This window comes from Scylla paramamosain, chromosome 33 (genome assembly GCF_035594125.1).
Source record: "Scylla paramamosain isolate STU-SP2022 chromosome 33, ASM3559412v1, whole genome shotgun sequence".
NCBI lineage: Eukaryota > Metazoa > Arthropoda > Malacostraca > Decapoda > Portunidae > Scylla > Scylla paramamosain.
The window spans coordinates 8,487,368-8,514,701 of record NC_087183.1 but is presented as its reverse complement, the minus strand read 5'-3'; the positions used below and the strand labels follow the sequence as shown (position 1 = coordinate 8,514,701).

Here is a 27,334-nt window from a genome sequence, read left to right as displayed (position 1 = left end):
AGAGAGAGAGAGAGATTTTTTTCTTTAATTTTCAGTTTTCTTGTTTTAAATTAACTCAAATATTCTTAAAACATTATAGTCATTAATTAAAAGTAAATAAAACACCTAATCAATTTATTCTTTCATTTAATTCTCTTTTCCTTCCTTTTCTTCATCTTTCTTTCTTTATTTTGCTCTGTTAAATCATCCCTAACCTAACCTCACCTAACCTTTACCTAACTTAACCTAACCCAACCTAATCTTGCAGGGAGAGATGGGGAGGAAGATTGTTTGCAGTGCGCTGTCAGCCCTCACCTGCGCCGTCTCCCCGAGTGAGCGGGTGTAGGCCTGGGAATAGAACATATGCAGACGTCTTGGCAGTGCTGTGTATGTCTGTCTGTCGATGGTCAAGAAGGAACGTAGCAAAAGTTTAAGGTCTATTTGGGTGTTTTGAGGTCTTTGGGAGGGTGTGACAGTGTTTGGGAGGTTGTGGTAGTGTTTCAGGGGGTGTAGCAGTGTTTGTGAGGGTGTGGCAGTGTTTGGGAGGGTGTAGCAGTGTTTGGGAAGGTATAGCAATGTTTGGGAAGATGTAGCAATGTTTGGGAGGCTGTGGCAGTGTTTGGGAGGGTGTGGCAGTATTTGTGAGGATGTACCTCTTACAAGTAACAACCATTTTTTTTATTTCTTCACTTTCTTCATTTTTTCTAATTTTTTCACTGTTCGTTATTTTTTTCACCATTTTTTCATAATTTCCCTTAATTTCTTTCAGCATTTTTCCATTTTTTCACAGTTTTTTCACAATTTCTTCACCATTTTCTTCATCTCTTCTTATTCTCTAGTATATATGTGTGTCCTGAAAGTAGTAGTAGTAGAAGTAGTACTAATGTATTTCTATTTACACTTATAAATAAAAAAGTAATATATTTTTTTTGTTGTGTTAAAATTTGTTGTATTTCTCTCTCTCTCTCTCTCTCTCTCTCTCTCTCTCTCTCTCTCTCTCTCTCTCTCTCTCTCTCTCTCTCTCTCTCTCTCTCAGTATGGTATGTAATCAATAAAACTAGTAATTACAAATAATTCTTTTTATTACTGTCAAACATTATGGTATGTAATCAATAAAACTTGTAATTACAAATAATTCTTTTTATTACTGTCAAACATTATCAAGATTACAATTGTTATCACTAATATTATTATTATTACTGTTATTATTATTATAATTATTATTTTTATTATTATTATCAAAGGTTGTAAAGACTGTCAGACACAGACAGACAGACAGACAGACACAGACATACAGACAGACAAAAGAAATATATATATATATATATATATATATCTAATAAAAAAAATGCCCACTGAAATGCCAGTCCCATAAAAGGGTCAAAGCAATGGTCAAAAATTGATGAATAAGTGTCTTGAAACCTCCCTCTTGAAGGAATTCAAGTCATAGGAAGGTGGAAATACAGAAGCAGGCAGTTGATGAGGCGAAAAGCTTTTGATTCCACCCTGTCTAGAAGAGCAGTATGAGTGGAACCTCCCCAGACATGTGAAGCATACTCCATACATGGACGGATAAGGCCCTTCTACAGAGTTAGCAGCTGGGGGGGGTGAGAAAAATTGGCGGAGACGTCTCAGAACACTTAACTTCATAGAAGCTGTTTTAGCTAGAGATGAGATGTGAAGTTTCCAGTTCAGATTATAAGTAAAGGACAGACTGAGGATGTTCAGTGTAGAAGAGGGGGACAGTTGAGTGTCATTGAAGAAGAAGGGATAGTTGTCTGGAAGGTTGTGTCGAGTTGATAGATGGAGGAATTGAGTTTTTGAGGCATTGAACAATACCAAGTTTGCTCTGCCCCGATCAGAAATTTTAGAAAGATCAGAAGTCAAGCGTTCTGTGGCTTCCCTGCATGATATGTTTACTTCCTGAAGGGTTGGACGTCTATGAAAAGACATGGAAAAGTGCAGGGTGGTATCATCAGCATAGGAGTGGATAGGACAAGAAGTTTGGTTTAGAAGATCATTAATGAATAATAAGAAGAGAGTGGGTGACAGGACAGAACCCTGAGGAACACCACTGTTAATAGATTTAAGAGAAGAATAGTGACCGTCTACCACAGCAGCAATAGAACGGTCAGAAAGGAAACTTGAGATGAAGTTACAGAGAGAAGGATAGAAACCGTAGGAGGGTAGTTTGGAAATCAAAGCTTTGTGCCAGACTCTATCAAAAGCTTTTGATATGTCCAAGGCAACAGCAAAAGTTTCACCAAAATCTCTAAAAGAGGATGACCAAGACTCAGTAAGGAAAGCCAGAAGATCACCAGTAGAGCGGCCTTGACGGAACCCATACTGGCGATCAGATAGAAGGTTGTGAAGTGATAGATGTTTAAGAATCTTCCTGTTGAGGATAGATTCAAAAACTTTAGATAGGCAGGAAATTAAAGCAATAGGATGGTAGTTTGAGGGACTAGAACGGTTACCCTTTTTAGGAACAGGTTGAATGTAGGCAAACTTCCAGCAAGAAGGAAAGGTAGATGTTGACAGACAGAGCTGAAAGAGTTTGACTAGGCAAGGTGCAAGCACGGAGGCACAGTTTCGGAGAACAATAGGAGGGACCCCATCAGGTCCATAAGCCTTCCGAGGGTTTAGGCCAGCGAGGGCATGGAAAACATCATTGCGAAGAATTTTAATACGTGGCATGAAGTAGTCAGAGGGTGGAGGAGAGGGAGGAACAAGCCCAGAATCGTGCAAGGTAGAGTTTTTAGCAAAGGTTTGAGTGAAGAGTTCAGCTTTAGAAATAGATGTGATAGCAGTGGTGCCATCTGGTTGAAATAGAGGATGGAAAGAAGAAGAAGCAAAGTTATTGGAGATATTTTTGGCTAGATGCCAGAAATCACGAGGGGAGTTAAATCTTGAAAGGTTTTGACATTTTCTGTTAATGAAGGAGTTTTTGGCTAGTTGAAGAACAGACTTAGCATGGTTCCGGGCAGAAATATAAAGTGGATGAGATTCTGGTGATGGAAGGCTTAAGTACCTTTTGTGGGCCACCTCTCTATCATGTATAGCACGAGAACAAGCTGTGTTAAACCAAGGTTTAGAAGGTTTAGGACGAGAAAAAGAGTGAGGAATGTACGCCTCCATGCCAGACACTATCACCTCTGTTATGCGCTCAGCACACAAAGACGGGTCACTGACATGGAAGCAGTAGTCATACCAAGGAAAATCAGCAAAATACCTCCTCAGGTCCCCCCAACTAGCAGAGGCAAAATGCCAGAGGCACCTTCGCTTAGGGGGATCCTGAGGAGGGATTGGAGCGATAGGACAAGATAAAGATATGAGATTGTGATCGGAGGAGCCCAACGGAGAAGAAAGGGTGACAGCATAAGCAGAAGGATTAGAGGTCAGGAAAAGGTCAAGAATGTTGGGCGTATCACCAAGACGGTCAGGAATATGAGTAGGGTGTTGCACCAATTGCTCTAGGTCATGGAGAATAGCAAAGTTTTAGGCTAGTTCACCAGGATGGTCAGTGAAGGGAGAGGAAAGCCAAAGCTGGTGGTGAACATTGAAGTCTCCAAGAATGGAGATCTCTGCAAAAGGGAAGAGGGTCAGAATGTGCTCCACTTTGGAAGTCAAGTAGTCAAAGAATTTCTTATAATCAGAGGAGTTAGGTGAGAGGTATACAGCACAGATAAATTTAGTATGAGAGTGACTCTGTAGTCGTAGCCAGATGGTGGAAAACTCAGAAGATTCAAGAGCGTGGGCACGAGAGCAGGTTAAGTCATTGCGCACATAAACACAGCATCCAGCTTTGGATGAAAAATGAGGATAGAGAAAGTAGGAGGGAACAGAAAAAGGGCTACTGTCAGTTGCCTCAGACACCTGAGTTTCAGTGAGGAAAGGAAGATGAGGTTTAGAAGAGGAGAGGTGATGTTCTACAGATTGAAAATTCAAAAAGTCATGGCCCAAGACAGGAAGGGCATTTAGACACCTATGCCTGGCACTGGAAGAGTGCCTAAAGAATGGAAGAGAGCAGACATAGTGCCACTCTATAAAAGTGGAGAGAAAGAAGAACCACTAAACTACAGACCTGCATCAATGACCAGCATAATATGTAAGATCTGTGAAAGTGATAAAGAAGCAGTGGACAGAATTTCTAGAAAAACATGATATAATAATAGAAAAACAGTATGGCTTTAAACAAAAACAATCATGTGTAACCAATTTGATGAGCTTTTATCTGAGTAACTGATATAACACAGGAGAGGGATGGATGGGTAGAGTGTGTGTATTTAGATCTGAAAAAAAAAACTCAGCAAAGTTCCCCACAGCAGGTTAATGGAAGTTAGGAAATACAGAAGGATTAAACTGAAAAATAATGCCCTGTTAGCTGTCTAATCCCTTTGTCTGTTTTGTGGTACTATAGTATAAATATGAAGAGGAAGGTTGTGTAGTGAAGAGGACAGGGGTGGGAGGCACAATTGTTGGCATCTGGGAAGGGTTCCTGATTGTGGAGGTGCTTCCATTGTTGAATTACTGACAGCTTTGCTCGTCAATCACCTTCCAGGCATTTTACTGGTTTACAGGAAAATACATCAGATCAAATATTGCTTAAATAAACTTTCTTATCATTTGTGAAAGACTTATGTTTTTATTATGACCATGACTATAGTACAGTACCATCAAACACTTGTGCTAATCTTGTTAAAATGAAACTGCTTTAATATTTGAACTACCTAAGCTTAATGCAAAATAAGTTTTATTTTCTTTTACATGATAATGATGTTTTTCAATTTAAAAAGAATGTTACATGACAGCAAACTATGAACAATTCCAAACACAAAATTTCTGAATCCAAATGGTATATAAATATATCATCCTCAACACAAAATTTCCTCCAGACACAAACATGTCATCTCAGCCTGTTTTCACAACATGTTTGAAAATATCTGGAATAGGGATTTTGAGATTTATCTAATGAATATTAATTAAGGATTATGAGTGTAGACAGCTTGGCAGTATTTTGCCAGCAGTCTATCCACCCCCACTCAATGATGCCACATGCTGTCTCTCCTATCTTATGTTACTATTTGTGTGTTCCTTTCCTGATTTTCCTGTGCCTACTACAATGTTAGGAAAGAAACTGACAGTTCCTGGAAAGAGGACGAAGGACTCCATCTTCATTGTAGTGTAGGAGATGACAGAAAGGCATGAGACTAAAGTAATGAAGATTAACCTTACAAGAATATTTGGTCATCTTTCCTCCTTCGTCATTTATTGTCTTTATCACATCATAAATATTTTACTATATATATTGCTTTTAGCAATATCAGTTACTATGAATAATCCCTTTTATGCTAAAAATTACTGACTGTGAGTGCTGTAGACCTTATAGGTGGGCTCCTCTCCTTTATTTTTAATGTGAAAAATTTGTTCAGAAGATGAATTTTCAGGATACAAATTGTCTGCTTGAAGTAATTAAGTTCATGTTCAAAAGTTCTACTATAAAAAATGTGGCCAGAGCAAATAAAATACAACACATGCCATAACTAACTGTCTGAAGTAGAAAAGACTGAAAGATTGGTAGTGGTGTGGCCTGTAGTCACATGGCTGAGTCAGCCAGCTGACTCAGCCCTTAATTCATACCCTGAGTTAGGCATGGGAACTGCTTGTAGCATAGACTAAAAAAAAAACTTCCTTTTATGAAACTTTCAGCCTTACTGCCAGAACAATTTTAATGTATCAGACTTTGCTTGTGAGGAGGATGGGTCAAAATAGTGTAATGTGGTATTACAAAAAAATGGCTGGGGTGGCACTTACATAACTTTTCCACACAAAAATATCTGCACTTAGAATTTCTTAAATTACACATCTGATTCAGACTGAGAGCTAACACTGAGCAAATAGCAGCTACAAAACATCAATGACATGTTTTTCTAAAGGAATTAGGACACAGAGAAAGGGATTCAAATTTCCCTTATTCTGTCACATTTTGTTGAGTTTTACAACACACAGGGACTGCAGTTGAGCCATACAGCACGTGGCTATGGAATGCCACCAAAGAATGTGCAATGTATATGTTAATTTTTTTTATCCTTATTCAATTAATTATTAGTGTGTAAATGTGTATGTGCATGAATTATACAACTTGATTTACATTTTCTTTTTATTATAGAATATGACATTTTTAAAAATTTACATATGTTCCTTAAGACATATGGTGACATATAAGTAATGTTTCTTTTAATTAAAAGAAATTTTTTGTTAACTGAAATTCAGTGAACTGAAATTCAAATTCTTGAAGAAAATATCTTGTAGCATACAAGCAGCTAGTTGAGATTTTAAAACACTGCACCTACCATTGCCACCATATCCTTTCTGGAGAAGTTTGCAGGAATGGGCATCATGTGTACTCAAAAGTAGTATGAGAAAAACTATCACCTCTGCACAATACTCACATGATTTACTGGAATGTGCACTTTCCTTGACATGATCCTTAAAATAATACTAACACAAAAATCCACCTTGCCATTCTGGCTACCAGTGTACTTGTGTTTCCACTACTTCTGTACTTATGTGGAACATATACGTAAAAATGGAGATTTTTCCGAATGAGGTATACATTTTAAAAAGAAAATAAAGAATAGCAACCAAGATTGCTATTGCAGTTAGAAAATCTAACATACAAAGAAAGATTAAAAGCAATGGAAATATCAACATTTCAAGAAAGAAGAGATAAAAATAGAAAAAAACTATAATTAATGAGAAAAAAAAGAGACTGAGAAGGCACTAAAAAGTCGAGGAAAGGATAATATTACTGCTTTCTCTAGAGAAAATATTATTTATAATGGACTAGAAGAGGTGACAGAAGTGAAGAATTTGTATCAACTAAAGAAAAACTGAACTTATATAATATGGAGACAGGATGAGATGAGTTTAACTCAGGCCTTGTATATAATAACTAGATAGATACAATTGAATACTCACATATAAACTGCAGTCAGTATTTATAATTATAATAAGCAATTCAAAATATAAGATGCCTATCGGGCACAATAAAGTACAGCTGCAATTCAATAAGGATATACTGTAGTTGTGAAAAAGACAGAGGTCAATGAGTGGCTGAAAATGCAGGTGCAGTACAACATTCCCTGCTGGATGTTTAGGTGGAACCTGCATGGGCCATTCACAAATTTGTACTAGATGTATGAGACTGCATAATGAGTATGAGGAAGATAAAATGCAAAGAGCAGCAACTAAATGGCTCCATGTCAAACAAATTTACTGTATAAGAAGAGGCTTTAAAATTGAAAACTTGAAGCCTAGAGGAAAGCAGGCTGATCTGATCAGTGTATAGGATTTTGAAGGGATTATAGAAAGTAGGCAGAGAAGATTTGTTTAAGTGGAACTTGGGAGATCCAAGAGGCTACAAAAGAATGTTGAAAAACAACAAGCAGGAGGGATAACAAAAAAATAAGGCCTTTAACATATATGAATATATAAATGTGGAAACATATATAAATGTGGAGCAACTTGGATACAAAAGTAGTTAATGGAAGAAACATTTTAAAAATGTATAGCCAAGCTAGAAACACAAAGATTGGAAAACATAATAGCTCTTCTTCTGTATCTTAAAACTATGTAAGTATATGCAGGTACATATCATCTTTAGGTATGTCTGTGGATGTATCCACCTCTGTGGATGACTCACATAAATACATGGACCTTCCCTGAAGAATTGCAGCCAGCAAGGGCAGGACGAAATGGGTGAAGGGCAACCACACTGCTAACAGAGGTGACCAGTGGGCCATGGAAGTGGTGGTGAAGAAGACCATCGCAGCCCCAGACCTCCACCTGTGATGGGAAAAGATAGTGGAGATAATTGTGGTGGTTGTGATAAGCAGAGGAGAGTTGTAGTGATCACTATTGTGATTGTACTATCACAACAGTGTCTGCAAATGAAGTGGAAACACTGTGATGTTTCCATTTTCATTGCAAATTTTACAGTGTCAGCAGAAAGGGATCAGAATGCAAAAGTTAGATGCAAACTACTTCAAGGATCTCTCAGCATCCATGCTACAACATCTTTGAGAGGTGACTGCAAAGGGAGATATGCTGAAATATAAATAAATGTTGAGAGTAACTAACAGTATTACCACTGACCACTAGTGAGTTTCATTTCATGTTGGGTGAAGATCATAAATGAAGTATTTCCATTTTATTTGCAGGCACTGTACTTCCTGTATGTCTCATGTTATGTAAGACTGGAAACTAGTTATGCATATTAAATGATGGCTATAAACTTTCACAGAAGAAGTTTAGTTTAAAGCTGATCTCACAATAAATGACTTCCTCCTTAACGTACACTTGTTCATGTGAAAAGAGAATTCACAAGGAGGTTGTAGAACTGTAGAGGCAATAATGACCCTAAAACAGGATGAACCAAATCCTCCTCAGCTGTTTAAGAATGGTTAAGTACTCTTATGATATATTAAGAACATTACTATAATGTATCTACCTAATATCATTCAAAATTAGTAACCAGAGATCTGTATTTTAACATTTTTATTTATTATTATTATTATTATTATTATTATTATTATTATTTAATTTATTTTTTTTTATGGATGTGTAAAGAAGTATAAAAAAAATGCTGCCATTCTATTTCTAATTCTACATTTGTCCAATTTTTTCTAATTGAACACTTCTCATCCTAATTGCCTCTTCCATTCTAGTATTATTAATTTCTATAGGGGAACTATGGTTTGCTTTTTGCATCAGTGCGCAAGTTGTATCTGTAGCAATATTTTCTCTCTCACCCAATACCACCACCAACACCAGTGACCTCATTCCAGTCTTGTCCCACATAATTTATCTTTCTGGTGAAGACAGACATATGACAGGATACAAGGAAAATCAAGGAAGTAAAGATGACTGAATGACAAAAAAACATATAGCTTTCTCCATAAAGATATACATAGATACCTGTAGTAGACTAGATGAAAGGACAAGGTGTGTACAGGCAAGTCCTGATGATATGAAGTAATTCATTCCATAACACTTGCTCACACAATTAATACTCATATTACAAAACATAACTAATGGGAAAAAAAAGTGCTGTGCTCCATGATCTCAAAAGTAATTCTTTCAAGCAAAGCTATGTGTTAAAATAAAAAGTGCAACTAAGATATCAGTATTGCAGAATATATTTCTGTAATCCAGTAGTAATAGATACACATACAATAACTAGTCAGTAACAAAAAACACAGTACTCTATCCTTGGATTGTATTTACAGCATGCAATTATTTGTATATTTGTATCAACACATTTGCAAGCAAACCTCCAGATATGGAAGGAAACAATACAAGGTAGATAGGAGACAGGGGATGAATGAATGGTTTCTCTCAAGTGCTTAAAAACTTGTCTCTGTGTATCTGAATTATTGAATATCACCATATAGCACAAATATATCATTGAAGGATACAGCAAGGAGTGTATTTTAAGCTTGCTCTGGCCATTATCCTCTTTCCTATTCTTGTATCATTAGATTTCCTTTGCTAATGTAAACATTTCTGTCCCTAGTTTACAGAACTTGAACCATCAGTTTTTAAGTAAACAGAATACTTATGTAACTGGGCTTGCCTGTGCAACATAGATATGCAGATAAGACCATGTGAGAGTAACTTAGGCATTACACCATATCTTGGTAAACTAAGTAGTACACACACACACACACACACACACACACACTAACCCTGCGTGGATGCCTCATGGACCCCACGAACACCAGGTCATCTCGTGTGGGCACAAAACGAGCTTTAAAGGTAGTCAACCAGCGGCCTGTCTGGTTGTAATGTCTGATCTTTCTTTTCACTGTGAAGAAGAGGAGAGAGGGAATTTAGAGAGAAATTAGTACAGGATGGAGGAAAGGACGGTGCCATATATCTAGCAAAAAGAAGGAAGAGACAAGAAAGGGCCCAAGAGAAAGCCAACAGGGGAAAAGACAGAGGTAGGACTGGAGAGAGAGAGAGAGAGAGAGAGAGAGAGAGAGAGAGAGAGAGAGAGAGAGAGAGAGAGAGAGAGAGAGAGAGAGAGAGAGAGAGAGAGAGAGAGAGAGAGAGAGAGAGAGAGAGAGAGAGAGAGAGAGAGAGAGAGAGAGAGAGAGAGAGAGAGAGAGAGAGAGTTGAGACATGAAAGAAAAATGGAGAAATAAAAGGAGGTAAGAAAGATTGGAAAGGAAGAAAGAAAGGGAGGTATACACATAGTTTAACATTATATGAACATTACAATCTATTATTAACCAATTCTTACATAAACATACACACACACCTGTCAGGGCAGTCCTGTCACAAGTAATGATGCGCAGGTAGTCATCCATTGAGGTAGAGATGAGAGCATTACCTGTGTGTGAGAGGAAAGGTAGTTAATGGTGAATTATTTATAGCATGTCCATAAATGTAAGACATAGTGCTCTCTCTCTTTCTCACCTGTTTGGGAGAACTCAACGCCAGATATAGCCCGTCCGTGTATCACAGAATCCAGTGGCTTGTTGTTCTTGTGGTTCCGCAGATCCCAAAGAGAGACATACCTGTACAGGAAGAGTAGTTCAGTAGTAGTAGTAGTAGTAGTGCTGTGATGAAATTTTCGTAACACTTTTCACAGTCATAATCTCAAAATCTTAATACAGGGAGATCCTGATGATATGAGTAGTTAGATTCCATTTGAGCAGCTTGTATAGCCAATCCTTGTATAATGAAGCACTTAACTAATGGGAAAAAAGGGGTTAGGTTCTAAAATTGTTGTCAAAGGTAAGTCTTCAAGCTAAAATATATGATACCAAATGCAACAAATGCGTCTATATTACATAACTCGATAAAGCAACCTGAGAGAGAAAACAGCATACAAAGAACATGATTTCATATTTATAAAACATATAAAATATGCATAACACTCCCCAATGCATAGTTAATGTGTCAGGGGGTCAGGGAGGGTAATTCAGTCACTATTCCTTAACAATTTCTACCTTTGTGAATGTTATTGGTATTTTGGTAACTTTGCAAGAATGTGGTAACTGCACAGACCTTAAGTGATTTCATGGTTGGATAAAGTTATGGATAATGATGGTACATAACAAGTTGTAAGAGCTTAGGCATTTTCTTATTTATTTATTTATTATTTTTTTTTATCATAGTCACTCACCCGTCATTTGACCCTGTAGCATAGTAGTGGGGATGATGAGGGTGTCCACTGATTACCTTGACAGTCTTTCTCTCATGTACCAGATACTGCTTCACAAGGCCTTCACTCACCCTTGTATCCACCTGTTTTGGAGAGAATAAATAAACAAGAGATAGGGGTAAAATTGATGGAGAAGAAATTTCTCCCAGGCAGAAAACAGATGCACACATCTCACAGACAGACTGTATTTTGAAGAACATTGAGCATGAAACAATGTCACAGAAATTTAAGCTCTCTGAACTAAAAAAATATAAGATTGGAAATCAGTTATGCTTAAAAACTATAAATGAACAAATAAAAAGTATTACATAATACCTGCAAATTCAAGAGAGCACATTAATACTATTAGGGTTACTAAGAGAGAAGGAAATATGAATGCATATATACTTCCAAACTAAATCTCTTGGACTAAAGAATTAATTACCAATAGAAATTATGACAGTAATATTAAAGTCTGAAGAAAATATGAGAAATATTTTTGAGGTAAAACAGCATGGTGTAATGAATTATGTAAACATGTAATCCAATAATTTTTTTCTCTTCCAGGTCATGTTTCCCTTATAATGATATGAAGACCTCTAAGTCATTTCCTATATTCATCTTACCTGCAAGACTCGTCCTAAACTTGCACCAACCAGGAAGTTGTGGGTGTCCTGTTGAGAATGCCAGCAGAGGAAACTGTTGTGCTGGTTATCAGTGAGGGCATACAGCTGAAAGGGAGTGGTGTGAGGATACACTGGTCAGAGAAGGATGATTAAAGAAGGCAAGATGATGATGGTTTGCTGTTTGTTGACTGATAACATGTGGGAATGTGAATGAAAACAAACAGATGTAGTAGGATGAAATAAATGTAACTGTTTCTAGAACCTTATTTGTTATGGCATTCAAGCATGCAGCAGAGTACATACTGTTGTCAAGATTGCCATCATATATCTTCACAAGTATGGTGGACAGATTGTTCATAATTTTCAGCTAACACAGATGTGAAAATGTATTTTGAATAAATCTAACCTCTTACTAAAAAAAAAACTTCAATGAAGTTAGGTTTTCTAAGTATGTCAGTTTTTCTCCCCTTCCAGCTGCTAATTCTGTACCTGTCTGTATCTGTCTATGTATGGAGTAGGTTTTCACTCATAATGCTCTCTTAAACTGTGGAATCAAAAGTAATTTGTCTATCAACTCCTCTCCTCTGACCACCTTCAACTTCTCTCTTGAAAAGTTAATGTAAGCTTTCTTTCTGTCTCCCTAGCTTTGGTGGTGGACCAACCAATTAAGATGACAATGTCTCTTTTTATTTGTTTTCATGTGATGTCACAGTTCTGTCTGGACCAACCAATTAAGGTGACAATGTCTCTTTTTATTTGTTTTCATGTGATGTCATAGTTCTGTCTCATTCTTATCAATGGTATAAATTTTACCACTTCACATGAGAGTACATAATATCACTCTTATTTATTTATGTCCTAAATTTATCCCAACTTGATCTAACAATTATTAAAATTATACAATGAATACATCTTGATCCTTTGAAAATAAAGATGAAAGAGTTAAAAGGAAATAATCCCTGTGCATGGGTTAGTCAACCAAATAATAATGAAGGCATGGGCTTCAGTGCACAACATAAATACAATCAGGTAAACTCACACATATGCATACACTCAAATTATTCCCTTTCCATCTTTTTCCATTTCATTTTCCACCCACCTCCTGGACTATCCCTGCTTCCAGGTCTGTTTGCCTGAGTGATCCATCATAACTTGTGGAGTGCACATGGTGGGGTGATGATGCAGCCACGGACAGGCAGTTGATAGGGCGGGAATGTGGGTGGAAGCAATAAGCCCCGTTGCTCTCATCTTCCCGCCCTACGTCCAAAATTCCTGCAGGATAGAGCAAAAGGAAGCTGTTGTGACAATTATCACATATTAAAATAGTGTGAAATCAACAGGATATGAATTAAAAATCAAGGGGCATTCTTTCATCACCATTAATTTTCCACTCACTTTACTTTCTTCCTCTTTGAGTGACTCCTTATTTTGTTTTCATTAACTCTTTCTGTTTCTCCTCCAGTCTTTCCTCTTTTGCATTTGTTTATACTGTTACAGTTCAATGTCCTATTCTCAACTTTCTTTATCTCCATTATTCCACCAACACATTTCTACACTTCTCAACCTCCTTCACCAGTACCACTCACCTAGTTGACCCCACTTTCCACCCACTAGTACCAATGTCTTCTCTACAGTTGGATGGAACTGCACAGAGAAGATGCGGTCTGGCACCACCTTCACCACCCACTCTTCCTCTATATGCATCTTCTTCATCTTCTTCACCACACTGAAAAGAAAAAGGTAGGATGCACAAAAAAATCAGAGATATATTGGATAGATGTGTGTTGGGTATAGAGGAAAAAGAGCAGGCATAACAAAAAAGTAGGTACAGCCTGCGAACACCAATTTTGCACCATGGTGGCACACAAATTTTACTGAAGGCCTCTCAGCAAGCATAAAAAACTAGCTGGGACAAATTGACTTATTAACATCTCAAGTGCATCTCTCCTCGCTCATTCCCATAGCAACAATGATCTGTATTAAGTATGTATTAAGTAGGTTACGAGTGTCAGTATTCTTTGTGTCTTTGGTGATGTTTGATTGTCTTTGTCATCAAGGTGAAATGCATTTTGTTCTCTTCATGCTGTGGTGTTTGTAGTGATGAGTGCAAGGCAGACAAGTCACTATGATATATTACACAAGTTAGGCTTGAAGGCTGTTGATATAGCAAACTATATAAATTTGAAAACACAAACTATTCAGGACCTCACAGTGGTGGCATCCCACTATCTTTACATTCCAGGCTTCTAGCTTCTTTACGAAACTGGACTCCAATCCTATTTTTACAGCAAAGCAGCTGAAGGAAGCAGTTTGACATGAAGACATTTAATTTGTGGAAACACACACACACACACACACACACACACACACACACACACACACACACACACACACACACACACACACACACACACAGCGAGAGAGAGAGAGAGAGAGAGAGAGAGAGAGAGAGAGAGAGAGAGAGAGAGAGAGAGAGAGAGAGAGAGAGAGAGAGAGAGAGAGAGAGAGAGAGAGAGAGAGAGAGAGAGAGAGAGAGAGAGAGAGAGAGAGAGAGAGAGAGAGAGAGAGAGAGAGAGAGAGAGAAATTTATACATATAACACTATGTGTAACCCACCTTTCCATTGTTCCACCCCAAACATCACTAGAAGACATGGTGGAGGATATGCAGGAGGTAGAAACAGAGCAGGCTAGGTCAGTCAGCATGCCTTCACAGTTCACTTTATTTTGGGCTTTGTAGTAATCCATCAGAGGGGCAGGTCCTGCAGGGGAAGAAGGAAGGTAATTGCTGGTTGTCTATATATACATCTGACACCTTGATCCCTCCAGGAAAGAAAAGCCTCCAATTTCCCCAATCTATATATTCTCTTCTTGCTTGTTCAAACATTTGGCACTTCACACCTGTACTGCTTTATCCTTTTTCCAGTACCAAGTGGCCTTTCTCTCCAATTAGCACCTTCAACTTCACTCATACACACTTTACAAACTCTTTATTCTTCATTCTCATAATACTCCCTATATCCCAAAAAAGGTGTTTTGTTGCCATTAATTTTCTTTCTCATATTTTATCAAAGTAATTTTCATGTTTACTTACATTAACTTGGCCCACTTGATGGTAGTTCACCAAACACCACAATTATTTACAAGTATAACTTACTCTTCAAATTCTTTGCTTTATTGATAATTCTTTAGGATCTCAACCAATATCTTTACTTTATCAGCAGGAACTCACTTCAAATAATTTCAATATACTTCAACTAATTGTTTTCATCCCTTTTCTCCATGTGGTCAGAGCCACTTTCTAATGGTTTGGCCACATGAGAAGAATAGCAGAAAGTGAGAAGACTAAGTATATATGACTGCTATAATGATATGCTGTGGAATACAAGGAAACAACTTCCAGTGACTCTTGAGAACAATACTGAAATATCTAAGAGAAAAGGATGAGAGACAATGATAGGATTAGAGCATGCAAGAAGGGAATGCAAAGACTGGGATGGAAGGAGGTTCTTTTGTTACAGTCATCTCCTTTGGGAAGGTGGTAGGAACAAGCATTAAAGTGAACTGGTCATACAGACAAATAAGTGTTTATGTTGTACCTGGGGGTGGCCTGGGGTGTTCCTCCTCACGTGAGGTAACTGTACTCCTCCTCTCAGCCTGTGCTACCTGCACATCACTGGGTAAAGACAGGTGCAAGCCGTCAGGAGTGAGATTCTGCTGCCGTAAACTGCGCCGACGCATCACTCTGAAAGTAACAGGAAATGCTAGTGATGATAGAAGTAATCCTATGTGCATATGAGAGAGAGAGAGAGAGAGAGAGAGAGAGAGAGAGAGAGAGAGAGAGAGAGAGAGAGAGAGAGAGAGAGAGAGAGAGAGAGAGAGAGAGAGAGAGAGAGAGAGAGAGAGAGAGAGAGAGAGAGAGAGAGAGAGAGAGAGAGAGAGAGAGAGAGAGAGAGAGAGAGAGAGAGAGAGACTTGTGTTGAGTTCTATTTTCCATCTGTGACTCCAACCCCATTTCCTATCCAGGTCTTGCTGCCATACTCTACAGTCTTTAACTCTCTCTGCCCTCCTTAACAGCTTGACATTATTAGTATACAGACTCAAATAGCTGTTTACTCCTACATCATGTTGATGTATACTGCAAACATGGCTGGGGCCAGCACTGACTCCTGAAGTACTCCACTGATGATCTTTCTCTAGAGTGACTTGTGATCTTTGCTAGCTGTCCTCATCTCCTTGTTCTCCAATATTCCTCCACCCACTTCAGGAGTCTCCTTTTCTCGTTTGCACATACTTACGGCTCAGGGCTTTTCTTCTCCCTAATAATTCCTCTGTACACTGGCTTCTTCTGTGACTCCTTTACACAGGAGGAAAATTCTTCCTTTGCCTTCAGAATCCCCATGGATTCCAGCAGCCTCTGTCTTTCAGCAATATTGCGCTGCACCATCTGCTCATACTCTGATAACACTGAGTTGTTACTGGTTGTGGTTGGAGAGGCATTCTGCAAAATGAAGGAATGGATGGATTAGTGATAGAGGTTGGGTGGTAGTGAATGATGAGAAAAGATATACAATTTACACTTTCCTCTAATAATAATACATTTACTGTAAAATAAGATGAGTGGGAGAGCTGAGGTTGAATATGAGGTGCCTTTCTTTATTACCTTTTGATCTAAATTGCTAGGTAGACAGATTGGTAGACAGGTACTGAATTAGTTATATGATATATATTGGTTCACATCTATAGATTTATATACACTGTCTGTTCCTAAGACCTTCCCAAGGGCAATGACCTTAGTAAAAAATAACAATGATAATAATAAATAAATAAATACATTTTAAAATGAAAAGAATAAAAATCTTGCCCTTACATCACTTTTTTACATATTCTAATCCTTCAAGTGACCTCTCATCCCCTTTCTTTCATACAATGATAAAGTAAAATTTTCTCTAATTCCTTACCTCCCCATTGGTTGCCTCCTCCTTTACTTCTTTCTTCACCATCTCCTTCACTTCCTTCTTCTGCACCTTCTCCTCCTCCTCCTCCCTCTTCACTCTCTTCCTTGCTGGTAACTCATCAGGGGAAAATGGGACCTGTATGAGGAACAACAGCACCTGAGTAAAACACACATGTACTGGAAGAGGAGAGAGAGAGGTAGCCACATTGGAAGTTAAGGTAAATACAGATGATACATGAACTGATGACAAACCTAAAAAGAAAGCAACAGGACCAGGTGGGATGTCAATATATATTTTGGAAAGTGCATACAACTGCCTGAACCAATATAAGCCCATCAAAAATTCTTTAAAAACTGGATGAGTTCGGAGAGAGTGAAAAATAAGCTGATCTAATGTCTAATTATCAAACAGAATATAAAGATGAACAACTTAATTATGGAATCAAGTCACCAACCAGCATTGTAAAATCTGCAAAGTTATTAAGGACCAATGGACAGAACACAAACAAGCAACTTGGATTAAGAAAACAAGGATCATGTGTCACAAACACTATTATGGATGGGGATGAGGAAGAATATTTTGCCTATGAAGATTGTCCATTATGTCTGTGAATAATGAGTTCCAAAATGTATCAAAGGAATGAAGTAATCAAAACAGGCCTATAACTAACAAGGAGGATTCTGTCACCAGATAATAATAAAAAAATAAATAAATACAAAAAAAAAATAAATAAATAAAAAAAAAATAAAAAATAAAAAAGTCACATTTGGCAAAGGCCAGTCTCAAGGAAGCTGTCTGTGAGAATAAATGTTCAATACTAAGCACTTTTCACAACATTCCCATTATCTCCCTGTTACTAATGATACATTACCTCTCCCATGCTTTCAGTATCCATTAAGTATTCCTCCTGGTTAGTCAACATAGTGTTTCACCTTTATATTTTGTGGCTGAAGTACCCTGGCGCTTCGCCGCAATGATGGTGTAGTCACAGGCATTCTGTTGTCCTGCAGAAGCACAAACATTTCTTTATAACAATAATGCAAAAATCATCTTTTGGTTACTGAGAAATAAAATCCTACCAACTATGCCTACTCATTCATAAGAATATAAATGGCTTGCTCTTCACTTTATGCAGGAATGATGTTACTACATTTAAATTAAGCAACACCAAGGCTCTGTATTGCTTTTATTACTTCATTTTAGGCACTGCATCTTCCCTGCAACACCATCTGCTGGCAGTTCATTTGAAAGTGTTAAAATTATGTATATACCTAATAATTTTTTAAAGTCTTTCGACTACCATAAAGTGAACAAAACAAGTGTTTGGGTTTTTAATGCCTAACAATTGCCTTGGCTTGCATATCTTAAGAATACTTCCTCCACAAACAGTAGTGGGCATGCGTTAATAATGATTTTATTTACTTATTTTTTAAAGAAAAAATAAATATAAATAAAATAAATAAAACAAATAAATAAATAAATAACATTGACAGCTCCCAGCAGATCGGCAGGTTAGGTTAGACTGAAGGTTGTAATCTAACCTAACCTGCTATACTGCTGGGTGCAATTATTCAATTATACTGTTAGGGAAAATGAAACTCATACAAAGAGAAATAAGAAAATCAGTATTAACGTATGTCCACCCCAAATAGCTATTGTTTGCGACTTACCTCTTGGCTTCACTCACTGTATGCGTCACACCTCCTCCACTCACCTGTCTAAACTGGTTGGCTTGGTGGTACAGCGGCTGCACCCTCTTGCCCAGCGGTCCTGTTGTGTAATGTCGCCCGCTGCAAAACTTCCCGCCACTTCTCTTTGACGTCACACAAACACCACTCATTGACAGTCTCCCCACGCCAGCACGTTCTCATCTCACACGCACATCCCTGTCTTGTGGGTGTGGGAAAGTGTCAACATAGTCACACTATAAAGTCCAAGGCCATAGGAAGTGATCTGCCGTTGCTTACTGCTCTTATTTCGGCGGCGGCCTCTGTTACATCGGCGGCCGCTGTTGACACTTAACAGAAATGTACTAGTTCAACAGGAGGAAGGAATAATAGTTGTCGATAAAAATGCAGATATATCTATTGCTAAATATACATATAAAATTACATTGAAATAATAATGTAAATATGAGGCTATATTGTAAAATAACATTTATTGAACTTTGTAAAATTGGCAACACTGTACCAACACACGTGGTGTCATGTTTACGCAACGCAACACGAAATTTCACGTTGTTAACAGCACCAGCGATATTATGTAATTTTACATAAACATTTACGGCATAGAAATTATTAAACACACACACACACGAGGCGGGTGGGCGACACAGTTTCAGCAAGAGAAGATATACGAAATTTTTAGTTAAGATTTTGAGTGAAGACCAGTCCAAGATACGTTCAGTGTACAGTAAACAGAAAGGAGTAGTCGAAGAGAGGATGGTTGTCTGGAATATTTGTTTCGAATGGATAGATGGAGGAACCAATTTTGAGACATTGCACAAGACTAGGTTTGCTCTGCTCCATTCTGAAATTATAGAAAGCTCATAAATTAGGCATATCTGTTTTTTCATTATTCAATTTCTATTGAGTTGGGCGTCAGAAAAAATGAAGAGAATTACTGAGTTGAATCATCGATGTAAGAATGGATAGGGCAATAGGTTTGACAGAGATCATTTATGAAAATAGGAATAGTGTAGATGACAGTTTTGTGAAACACCATACTACCATACTAAGGACTCTTTATAGTAGGAAGACCGTCCACTCTAATGGGCAAGATGATCGCCGCGTGAACGCAGAGCCGCCAAGAGCCAGAAGAATAAAATAATCAGCCGCCGCGCTGAAAAATGTCGGGAGAGATGCGATTTGTTGACTACTGCTACCTGGTGTGGTAAATGTGGCTCAGCAAGGAGGCCTGTGCCGGTTGTGTCTGACTCCAACCTATCATTCATTTCTTTCGTCTCACGTACTAAGTGAAATTTACAATCTATTTTAAATTTCTTAATGCATATATATTTTTTGAATTTATTTTATTTCTGCACTTTATATTCTTTCTTTCATTGTTTTAATTTATTTGTAACATTTCAAAAGCAATTAGACAAGCAGTTGAGACTTTGCAAAGGTCTTTACCTGACATGAAAACCAATAGCAACCCATACTATAATGAAATACGACAAAAATGTAAATTCATTGTTCTAACCACAAAAAAAAAAAGTTTTAGGATCAAAACTTTTTTTTTCTATTTTGTTTAGATGAAAATAACTGGGAAATTATGGTTTGGGGTCAAGAACAAGATAAAAGTGAAATTTTGTTACATAGTGTAATGGTAAGTACTCATAAAGCGTACCGCATGCACTGTTTGTTACATGGGTAGACTGCTCAAGTGCGAGTAAGAAAGCTGTGGACTTGTGGAGTACGGTGAGATGAGGCAACCTTCAGTCCCCAGGAAGCGTGGCAACATGGGGGCAGGCTTTTTCGCTCACCTCCAGCAATCATATAGGCAAGTTATCCAGTATCTGCCGTACTGCAAACAGCAATTTACTAATATAGCACAGTGTAGCTTTGCCATCCCCTCAACATTATTATTAACTTAATCACTGCCCGTTTCCTCATGTGCGTAGTGGTAGTGTTGGGTCAATGGAAGACTGATAAAAGCCTGTCCACACCAATGTTTCCAAATGGTTTGTTAAATGTTGCCCAACTGTTTGCAAACATTTGGAAAACATTTGAATTTTCAAGGACTGATTAATGGATGGATGAATGAGTGGATAGATGGATGGGTGGATAAATGGGTAAGTGGATGGATAGATGAGTAAATGGATGGATGTGTGAATGGATAGATGAATGGGTGTATGAGTGGATAGATGGATGGATGGATGAACGGATAGATGAATGGATTTATGAGTGGATAGACAGATGGATGGATGGGTTGATAGAAGGGTGGGCGGATGAATGGATGGATGGGTGCTGGATGGATAGATAGATGGATGTATGGATAGATGGATGGATGTATGGATGGATGGACGGATGGGTAGCTAGATGGATGAGTTGATGATGGATTGACTGATGGAAAAGTGAGTGTTTCAAAAGTGTTTATTCAGATGTTTGCAAGCACTGGTTCCATTATATCCTGGTGTGGACGAGACTCAACCGCTTAAGGACCATTTCCAACATTTAACAATAATCTTTAATCTTATATTAAGAAGAAGAAAAAAAAAAAAAAACTAGTATTTTACAATAAACATGATTGACAGATTGATTGCAGCCATCGGAATTTATCAAAGAAAAATCATACAAAAATAAGAGAACGATTGGAACGAATTTTCAGAAGGATGTGATTCCCCGGTGAGTATGTGGAGCTGTTCACTACAGGGAAGCGTGGGGAAGTACAAGTGTGTTCTTTACGCCTGGCCTCAGCACGCATGTACCCTACCGTCATTGTTCACCCGTCTGGCTGGCAACATTAGCTGCCATCACCGCAGGTCCCGTCTGCGTTGTTGACATTACAGTGCCAATACACCAAGAGTGACGTCACACCAGACATGACATCACGGCATATGACGTCATAACCACAGGTGTCAGATACGTCGCCTAGCAACCTCACCAAACAACACCATCCAGCCACCACCTGCCTCTTCCCTGCGCCCCAACATATCCCCCCTTCCCATCTCCTCTATCCTCCCTACCGCTGTCCTCCACCCCATCCCCTTCCGTCCCCTTCATGATCCACCCTCTCTTTCCTTCCACTCCCCTCCCCCTCACCATCCCTGCACTGTTCCTTTACCTTTCCATCACCTGCTATCCATTCTCATCTCTCCTTTTTTCACCTCTCCCTGTCCCATCCCTCCATACCTTCTTCTTTCTTACCGCTCCCCTCCTCCTATTCTTTCTTCCCTCTGTTGCATCCCTGCCTCCCACATCTCTCCCGTGGCTAACAAGATACATTAATAAGAGAAAGGAATAAAGATAGGAACAGATACAAGAAGTGAGGTTACCTAAATATATCTCCTCGTAAGCTTACGCGGTGGTAATATTAATTTTGTTAGGGTAGATGAAGTTTGATTTACATAATGTTTTCTTCGTGGACCGCGTGGAGAAGTTAGCGTAATAAGTTACAAAGAAGCGGCAGAGAACCCCTCGCTGTGACAACCGGTTAGCACAGCTTGCTACAAAACACAGTCTTACACTAACACCACCGTGGGAGGCAAGACGATTTAACAATATATACACTGCATCAAGGCTGAAATTAGCAGGTTATCATTGTAATTAGTGGTTGTAAATATAGCGGCATAGGTGTGTGTGTGTATGTGTGTGTGTGCATGCATGCGTGCAGTATGACAGCCTGGGCTTAGTCGCGGCAGGACCATGTGGTGTCCTCGCGGCGCTGCCAGTGGTGCCGCGGAGCTCGTGTAGTGAGTATGTGTATTTATTTAGCTTCCCCTTGTGCCAATCCCTCTTCACCACTCGCCCGACGCGTCACCTGCAGGATAATACTCAACGCTCAAGGGACACGTGGAAGTAAAGAGTGACAGTGCTTAGTTCACAGTTCGGAAACTTTGAACACTAAAGAAATTTCAGGTTGATTACGTTATTAGAGTTGATTGCATACCTGATGGTAACGACAGGTGTAATTAGCAGGTGCAACGTTATGAATTTGTAGTAAAAACAGTGTTACAGGACCCGACAAGGGAAGTAGGGAACATATATTCATTAAAACGTTGAAAATCTATACTAAAAAGGAGTGAAAGAAAAAAAAAGAGAAAATTTGATAGTGAGGAATGAAGCGGCGGTGTTGTGGGATAGCGGAGATGAGTAACACGTGAAATACCATGTAAGATGTGCCTTCATGAGGATACTGGGCGAGACTGCAATGGTGCTGGCTGGCCGGCCCGTCATGGTGCTGATGGTGGTGGTGGTGATGATGATGGTGGTGGTGGTGGTGGTGGTGGAAGGACACATACCAGGTGCGTTGTCTGTGTGTGTGTGTGTGTGTGTGTGTGTTTGTGTGTGTGTGTGTTTTCCTTATTTTATTTATTTATTTTTTTCAAGATTCAGTCAAGCTTGTTTTCAGTCTTAACATACTGCGTTATATATTTAATTGTTGTTGTTGTTGTTGTTGTTGTTGTTGTTGTTAATATTGTTGTTGTTGTTGTTGTTGTTGTTGTTAATATTGTTGTTGTTGTTGTTGCTGTTATCATTACAAATGTTGCTGTTGTTGTTGTTGTTGTTGTTATTACTATTTTTAACTATGGAACTTTATGACCCACGTAGCTTCCAGTAATAGCTATACTCCACTGGTTCATTACCCTGTCTGGAAAACTGAATTTTAACGTCTCTCCTTTAAAAAAAGTTCATCATATAAATTCTTGTATCCTTTGTGTGTGTGTGTGTGTGTGTGTGTGTGTGAATGGAGGCGTGAAGCAGTGGAGGTGGTGGTAGCTACTGAATGATTAATAAGGAAAGAAGTGGGTCAGAGGGGGGTCCATAGTGTTGGTGGCTTCAAGAAGAGTAATATTGGTGGTAGTAGTAGTAGTAGTAGTAGTAGTAGTAGTAGTAGTAGTTAAGAATCAAAATGACACGTTCCTTATTGTATTCTCTTGGAACAGACGAAGGGATTAAAGATACTCGAAATTGCGAGACATTAAACTTAAGGGCGGTCATAACGGCATGCATTGTGTTGACGGAAGCTGCAGTCACATCCTTTTGTTAGTGTTAGTCTTGAGGTGAAGAAAAACATGAGAACACCAGAACACGTCCCACGGATACTAATTAGTTATACAATGGAGAAAAGAATTAAAACGTGCAAAAAAGAACACGCTTACTTAAGAAGTTTCTCTGTTTTACTTAAACTTTTAGCTCAGTCACGGAAGAGAGAGAGAGAGAGAGAGAGAGAGAGAGAGAGAGAGAGAGAGAGAGAGAGAGAGAGAGAGAATCACAAGAAACATAAAGAAAACGGAAATACGCATTAAAAAGACCGTTCCTTCGCAGAAACCCATTTACTGAGAAGAAAGTTGTGACCATGAACGAGAGAACACGCGGAACAAAGCAGTAATCAGGTGTTTGTCGCTGTTTCTTTCGGACTTAGTGTGATGTAATGCCGCATAGTGACAGGAGGACGAGAGAGGACGAGAAGGAGCACGAAGGACACGGAAGAGGGGAATCACATAAGATTTCATAAGATATCCAAAAGGACCTTCAGATCCTTACGTGTCTGTTAAGTTAGAGACTAATTCTACCTAAATACAGGGACTGCCACGTGTAAATCTAATGTTTTTTTTTTTGCAGTTTTACTATTTTTTTATGTTCTTATATTCTTGTGCTCTATAAAAAAGGGTGGGGGGATGAAAGGAAAGGAGACGAATATGGGAGAAGAATTAACTAGGATTAGACAGGACAAAGCAACAGACTAAGCTTAAGAACCTTGCATGTCTATTAGGAAAGCAATTCTAACTGATATGGAAACTAATTCTATATATATAAAAAAAAAAAAAAGGAGGAAGAGGATGAAAAGAAACGAGACGAGTGTAGGAGTTTATAATCTACGGTGGTATTAGTATAGGTATATTAATGTACAGGTGTGTGGACAAAATAGTACAGGGAGGAGGATAAACACAGCAGCAGCAGACATGTTGGTCCTTACGAGGCTGTCTGTGATAAGCTGCACTATGAAAGTAAGAATACAATATTAAGCAAAGTATCTTGGCATGGTGTATGGTGTATTTGTGTAGCAAGGAAAAATTTGTTTATTATATCGTACTGGTGTATGCAGGAGAGCAGGTCAGGGGTAATGAAAGAGTTAAGTGTATTGTCTACAGCGCCTTGGTATGGTGAGGAAGTATTGTGTAATGGGAAGGAAGAAGATGAAGTGTATTGATGTATGAAGAAAGAAGTGTCTTGTCTAATGCGTCTTGACATGAAGAAGTATAGTGTATTTGTGCAGTGGTATATTGTGCACTCACGTCTGGGGGAATGGAGTGTGGCGCTGGTATGGGATTGGTATGCAGTGTCTTGGTATGGCGAGGGAGTGTAGGGGTTTTGTGTTGTGGGAAGAGGAGGAACAGTGTTTTGTGACCCAAGAATGGAGGAAGGGAGAGAGGTGGAAGGTACAATAGTGGAAGAAATGAAAGAGAGGAAAGAAGAAATGAAGTAAGGAAGAACGAAGAAAGGTAAAAAAAAGAAATGGAGGATAAAGGAAGAATGATACAGGGAAAAAATGAGGGAAGGAGGAAAAAAAGGTAGAAGGTTGAAATGAAGGAGGAAGGAAGAAAGGTAAAAGAATAAAAATGAAAGACAAAGAAAGAAGGAAGAAATAAAAAAAAGAAGGAAGGCATAAAGCAGGAATAAAGAAGATAAAATTAAGAAATCAAGGAGAAAAAAAAAATATATATAAACATAAAAACAATTAGTACCAAGATAAATGCCCATAATCAGGGACACAAATATATCGTAGAGCATAGAAGCACAGCAAATGCATTGACGAGTGAAAGAGTGCGCTGTGACAGTAGTGCATTGGTGTGACAAGAGCATAGTGTATTATCGTATTGGTGCAGGAGAATATAACTACTGCACCCACTGGCCTTGTGCACCACGGGGAGGCTTTGAATGGCCCGTAAAGAGTAGGCAGTAACTTGTGTATTACTGTAGCAAGAGTATAGTGCATTGCCGCAGTGGTGCAGTATAGTTTAGCGACTACATCCACTGACCTTGTGCACCATAACACTGAAGGTCCCAACACAGCATTACGTATGGGAGGTTTGAATTTAGTGTCCCGTTACCCGCGCGCCATGGAATCACACACAACACAATATAGCAAATACAACACAGCACGGCAGGTGAAACCCAGCAATACCAGGCGCTCATACATCCTGCAGACATCACATAGCATAGCATAGGGCAGTATTACTATATAACTTACCGCCTCATTTGTGTACCCGTTGGCAAGAGGAATTTTAACAAAGGTTAGTGATCGTAATATTTAAGTTCCTTATCTCTGCTACCCTCAACAGGCTCTAGTGGGAGTAATTTGGGTTTTCGAGAGTATTTTCGTGATTCTGGTGACAGTTCATTAAAGATTCTGCATTGTATGTCTAAAAAAAAACATCTACTCGTATGAGAACCTGACTAATCATCTCTTTGGTTTCTGATAAGAGAGCAAAGCGTTTCAGAAGACAGGTCAAGATAATGAATAGCATGTAGCGAGAGAGAGAGAGAGAGAGAGAGAGAGAGAGAGAGAGAGAGAGAGAGAGAGAGAGAGAGAGAGGAGTATCAAGACAGACAACTCATATTAGCCAACTCTTTCATTGTTTTTCTATCCAAAGAAATTTTCAGGGACTGGAAACGGATGAATTTTTATTGCTTAATTTTTTTGTAACCTCTAGAATAGTAATAATGATAAAGTATGCGCATGTATATACTACTAATACTAATACTAATAATAACAGTAACATATTTATCGAACAAGAAGCAGAACACGTAAAAAAGTAATGTTTTTGAAAGGATTTATGCAATGTGTAATGGTATACCCGTTGGTGCGAGAGGTATTAACGTATCATCACATTCTATTAATAAGTTAAGTACATTAATGCCGCTCTTCTAAACTTAGCCCAACTGTGATACAACAAACCTTGACCGTGGAAGCTTATAATTGCGAGTCCATGCTACAAAAATTCAAGCTTACTGGAAAGAAAAAGACAAGATAAGCGAAAGTTTTGCTAAAATTAAAAACTCGGCATTAGTTGAGCATGGCAGAGCGACCATCCCGGGTCATGCGATTACTGCGAAGAAAAAAAAAAAAAGAGAAAAAAAAAAGAGAGAAAATTATAATCCCCGTAAACTGGAATGTTGGAGTAAAGCTGAAATTATGCAGAAAAGAAAGTCAAGTTTAACGGGATTCCTCTTTTATTAATATATTTATGCACGTATATATTTATCATTTTAGTTCTGTTTATTTGTTTATTTACTATTATCATTATTATTATTATTATTATTATTATTATTATTATTATTATTATTATTATTATTATTTCTGCTACTACTACTACTACTACTACTACTATTATAATTTCTACTACTACTACTACTACTACTACTACTACTACTACTACTACTACTACTATTATAATTTCTACTACTACTACTACTACTACTACTACTACTACTACTACTACTACTACTACTACTACTACTACTACTACTACACCACCAACACCACCACCACCATCACTTCTATTATTTTTTTCCTAGATGAATGAGAGGAAGGGAGGAGAGTAAAGGAAGAAAGGAAGGAAGGAAGGGAGGGAGGACAGGCGTGGAGGCAAAGTGGAGGTAATACCAGCGAGAATTACTGAGGCACAATTGTAGTGGTGATGGCAGGTAATCTCCCCTTTGTGGCGACGTGGTGTGGGCAGAGAGAGAGAGAGAGAGAGAGAGAGAGAGAGAGAGAGAGAGAGAGAGAGAGAAATATACAGACAGACATACAGACAGATAAACACAAACAGCTATAGACATACATACAAACACACAGAGAGAGACAGACCGACATATAGAGACAAACTAATAGA

General features: G+C 38.4%; 2 protein-coding genes across 6 annotated transcripts in view; one reads left to right on the top strand and one right to left on the bottom strand.

The window, feature by feature from the left end:
* Positions 1-6,125: 6,125 nt before the first annotated feature.
* LOC135089610 (WD repeat-containing protein 76-like) lies at positions 6,126-19,571 on the bottom strand. 4 transcript variants are annotated; one of them, XM_063985430.1, is made up of 14 exons: positions 18,488-19,571; positions 17,706-17,777; positions 16,777-16,908; positions 16,114-16,316; positions 15,415-15,560; positions 14,433-14,577; positions 13,404-13,543; positions 12,917-13,089; positions 11,818-11,922; positions 11,174-11,295; positions 10,462-10,562; positions 10,304-10,375; positions 9,729-9,847; positions 6,126-7,827 (listed from the first exon to the last, which is right to left on the bottom strand). In XM_063985430.1, exons 1-14 carry the CDS (start codon positions 18,611-18,613, stop codon positions 7,681-7,683), a joined length of 1,803 nt encoding a protein of 600 aa, XP_063841500.1. In that variant the 5' UTR covers positions 18,614-19,571; the 3' UTR covers positions 6,126-7,680. The 4 variants fall into 4 exon arrangements, with proteins under 4 accessions (XP_063841500.1, XP_063841502.1, XP_063841503.1 ...); XM_063985432.1 differs by having other exon boundaries at positions 17,645-17,777; positions 18,488-18,565; XM_063985433.1 differs by having other exon boundaries at positions 17,645-17,777; positions 18,444-18,519.
* A 2,501-nt stretch (positions 19,572-22,072) lies between these two features.
* The window catches only part of LOC135089609 (mucin-2-like), a 25,636-nt gene continuing 20,374 nt past the window's right edge, over positions 22,073-27,334 (top strand). The window contains exon 1 of one of the 2 annotated variants that reach the window (XM_063985428.1): positions 22,073-22,186. The gene's annotated coding sequence lies outside the window, so the exon portion shown is untranslated. Of the gene's footprint in view, positions 22,739-27,334 lie in introns of both variants that reach the window. The other variant, XM_063985427.1, reaches the window with a different exon arrangement.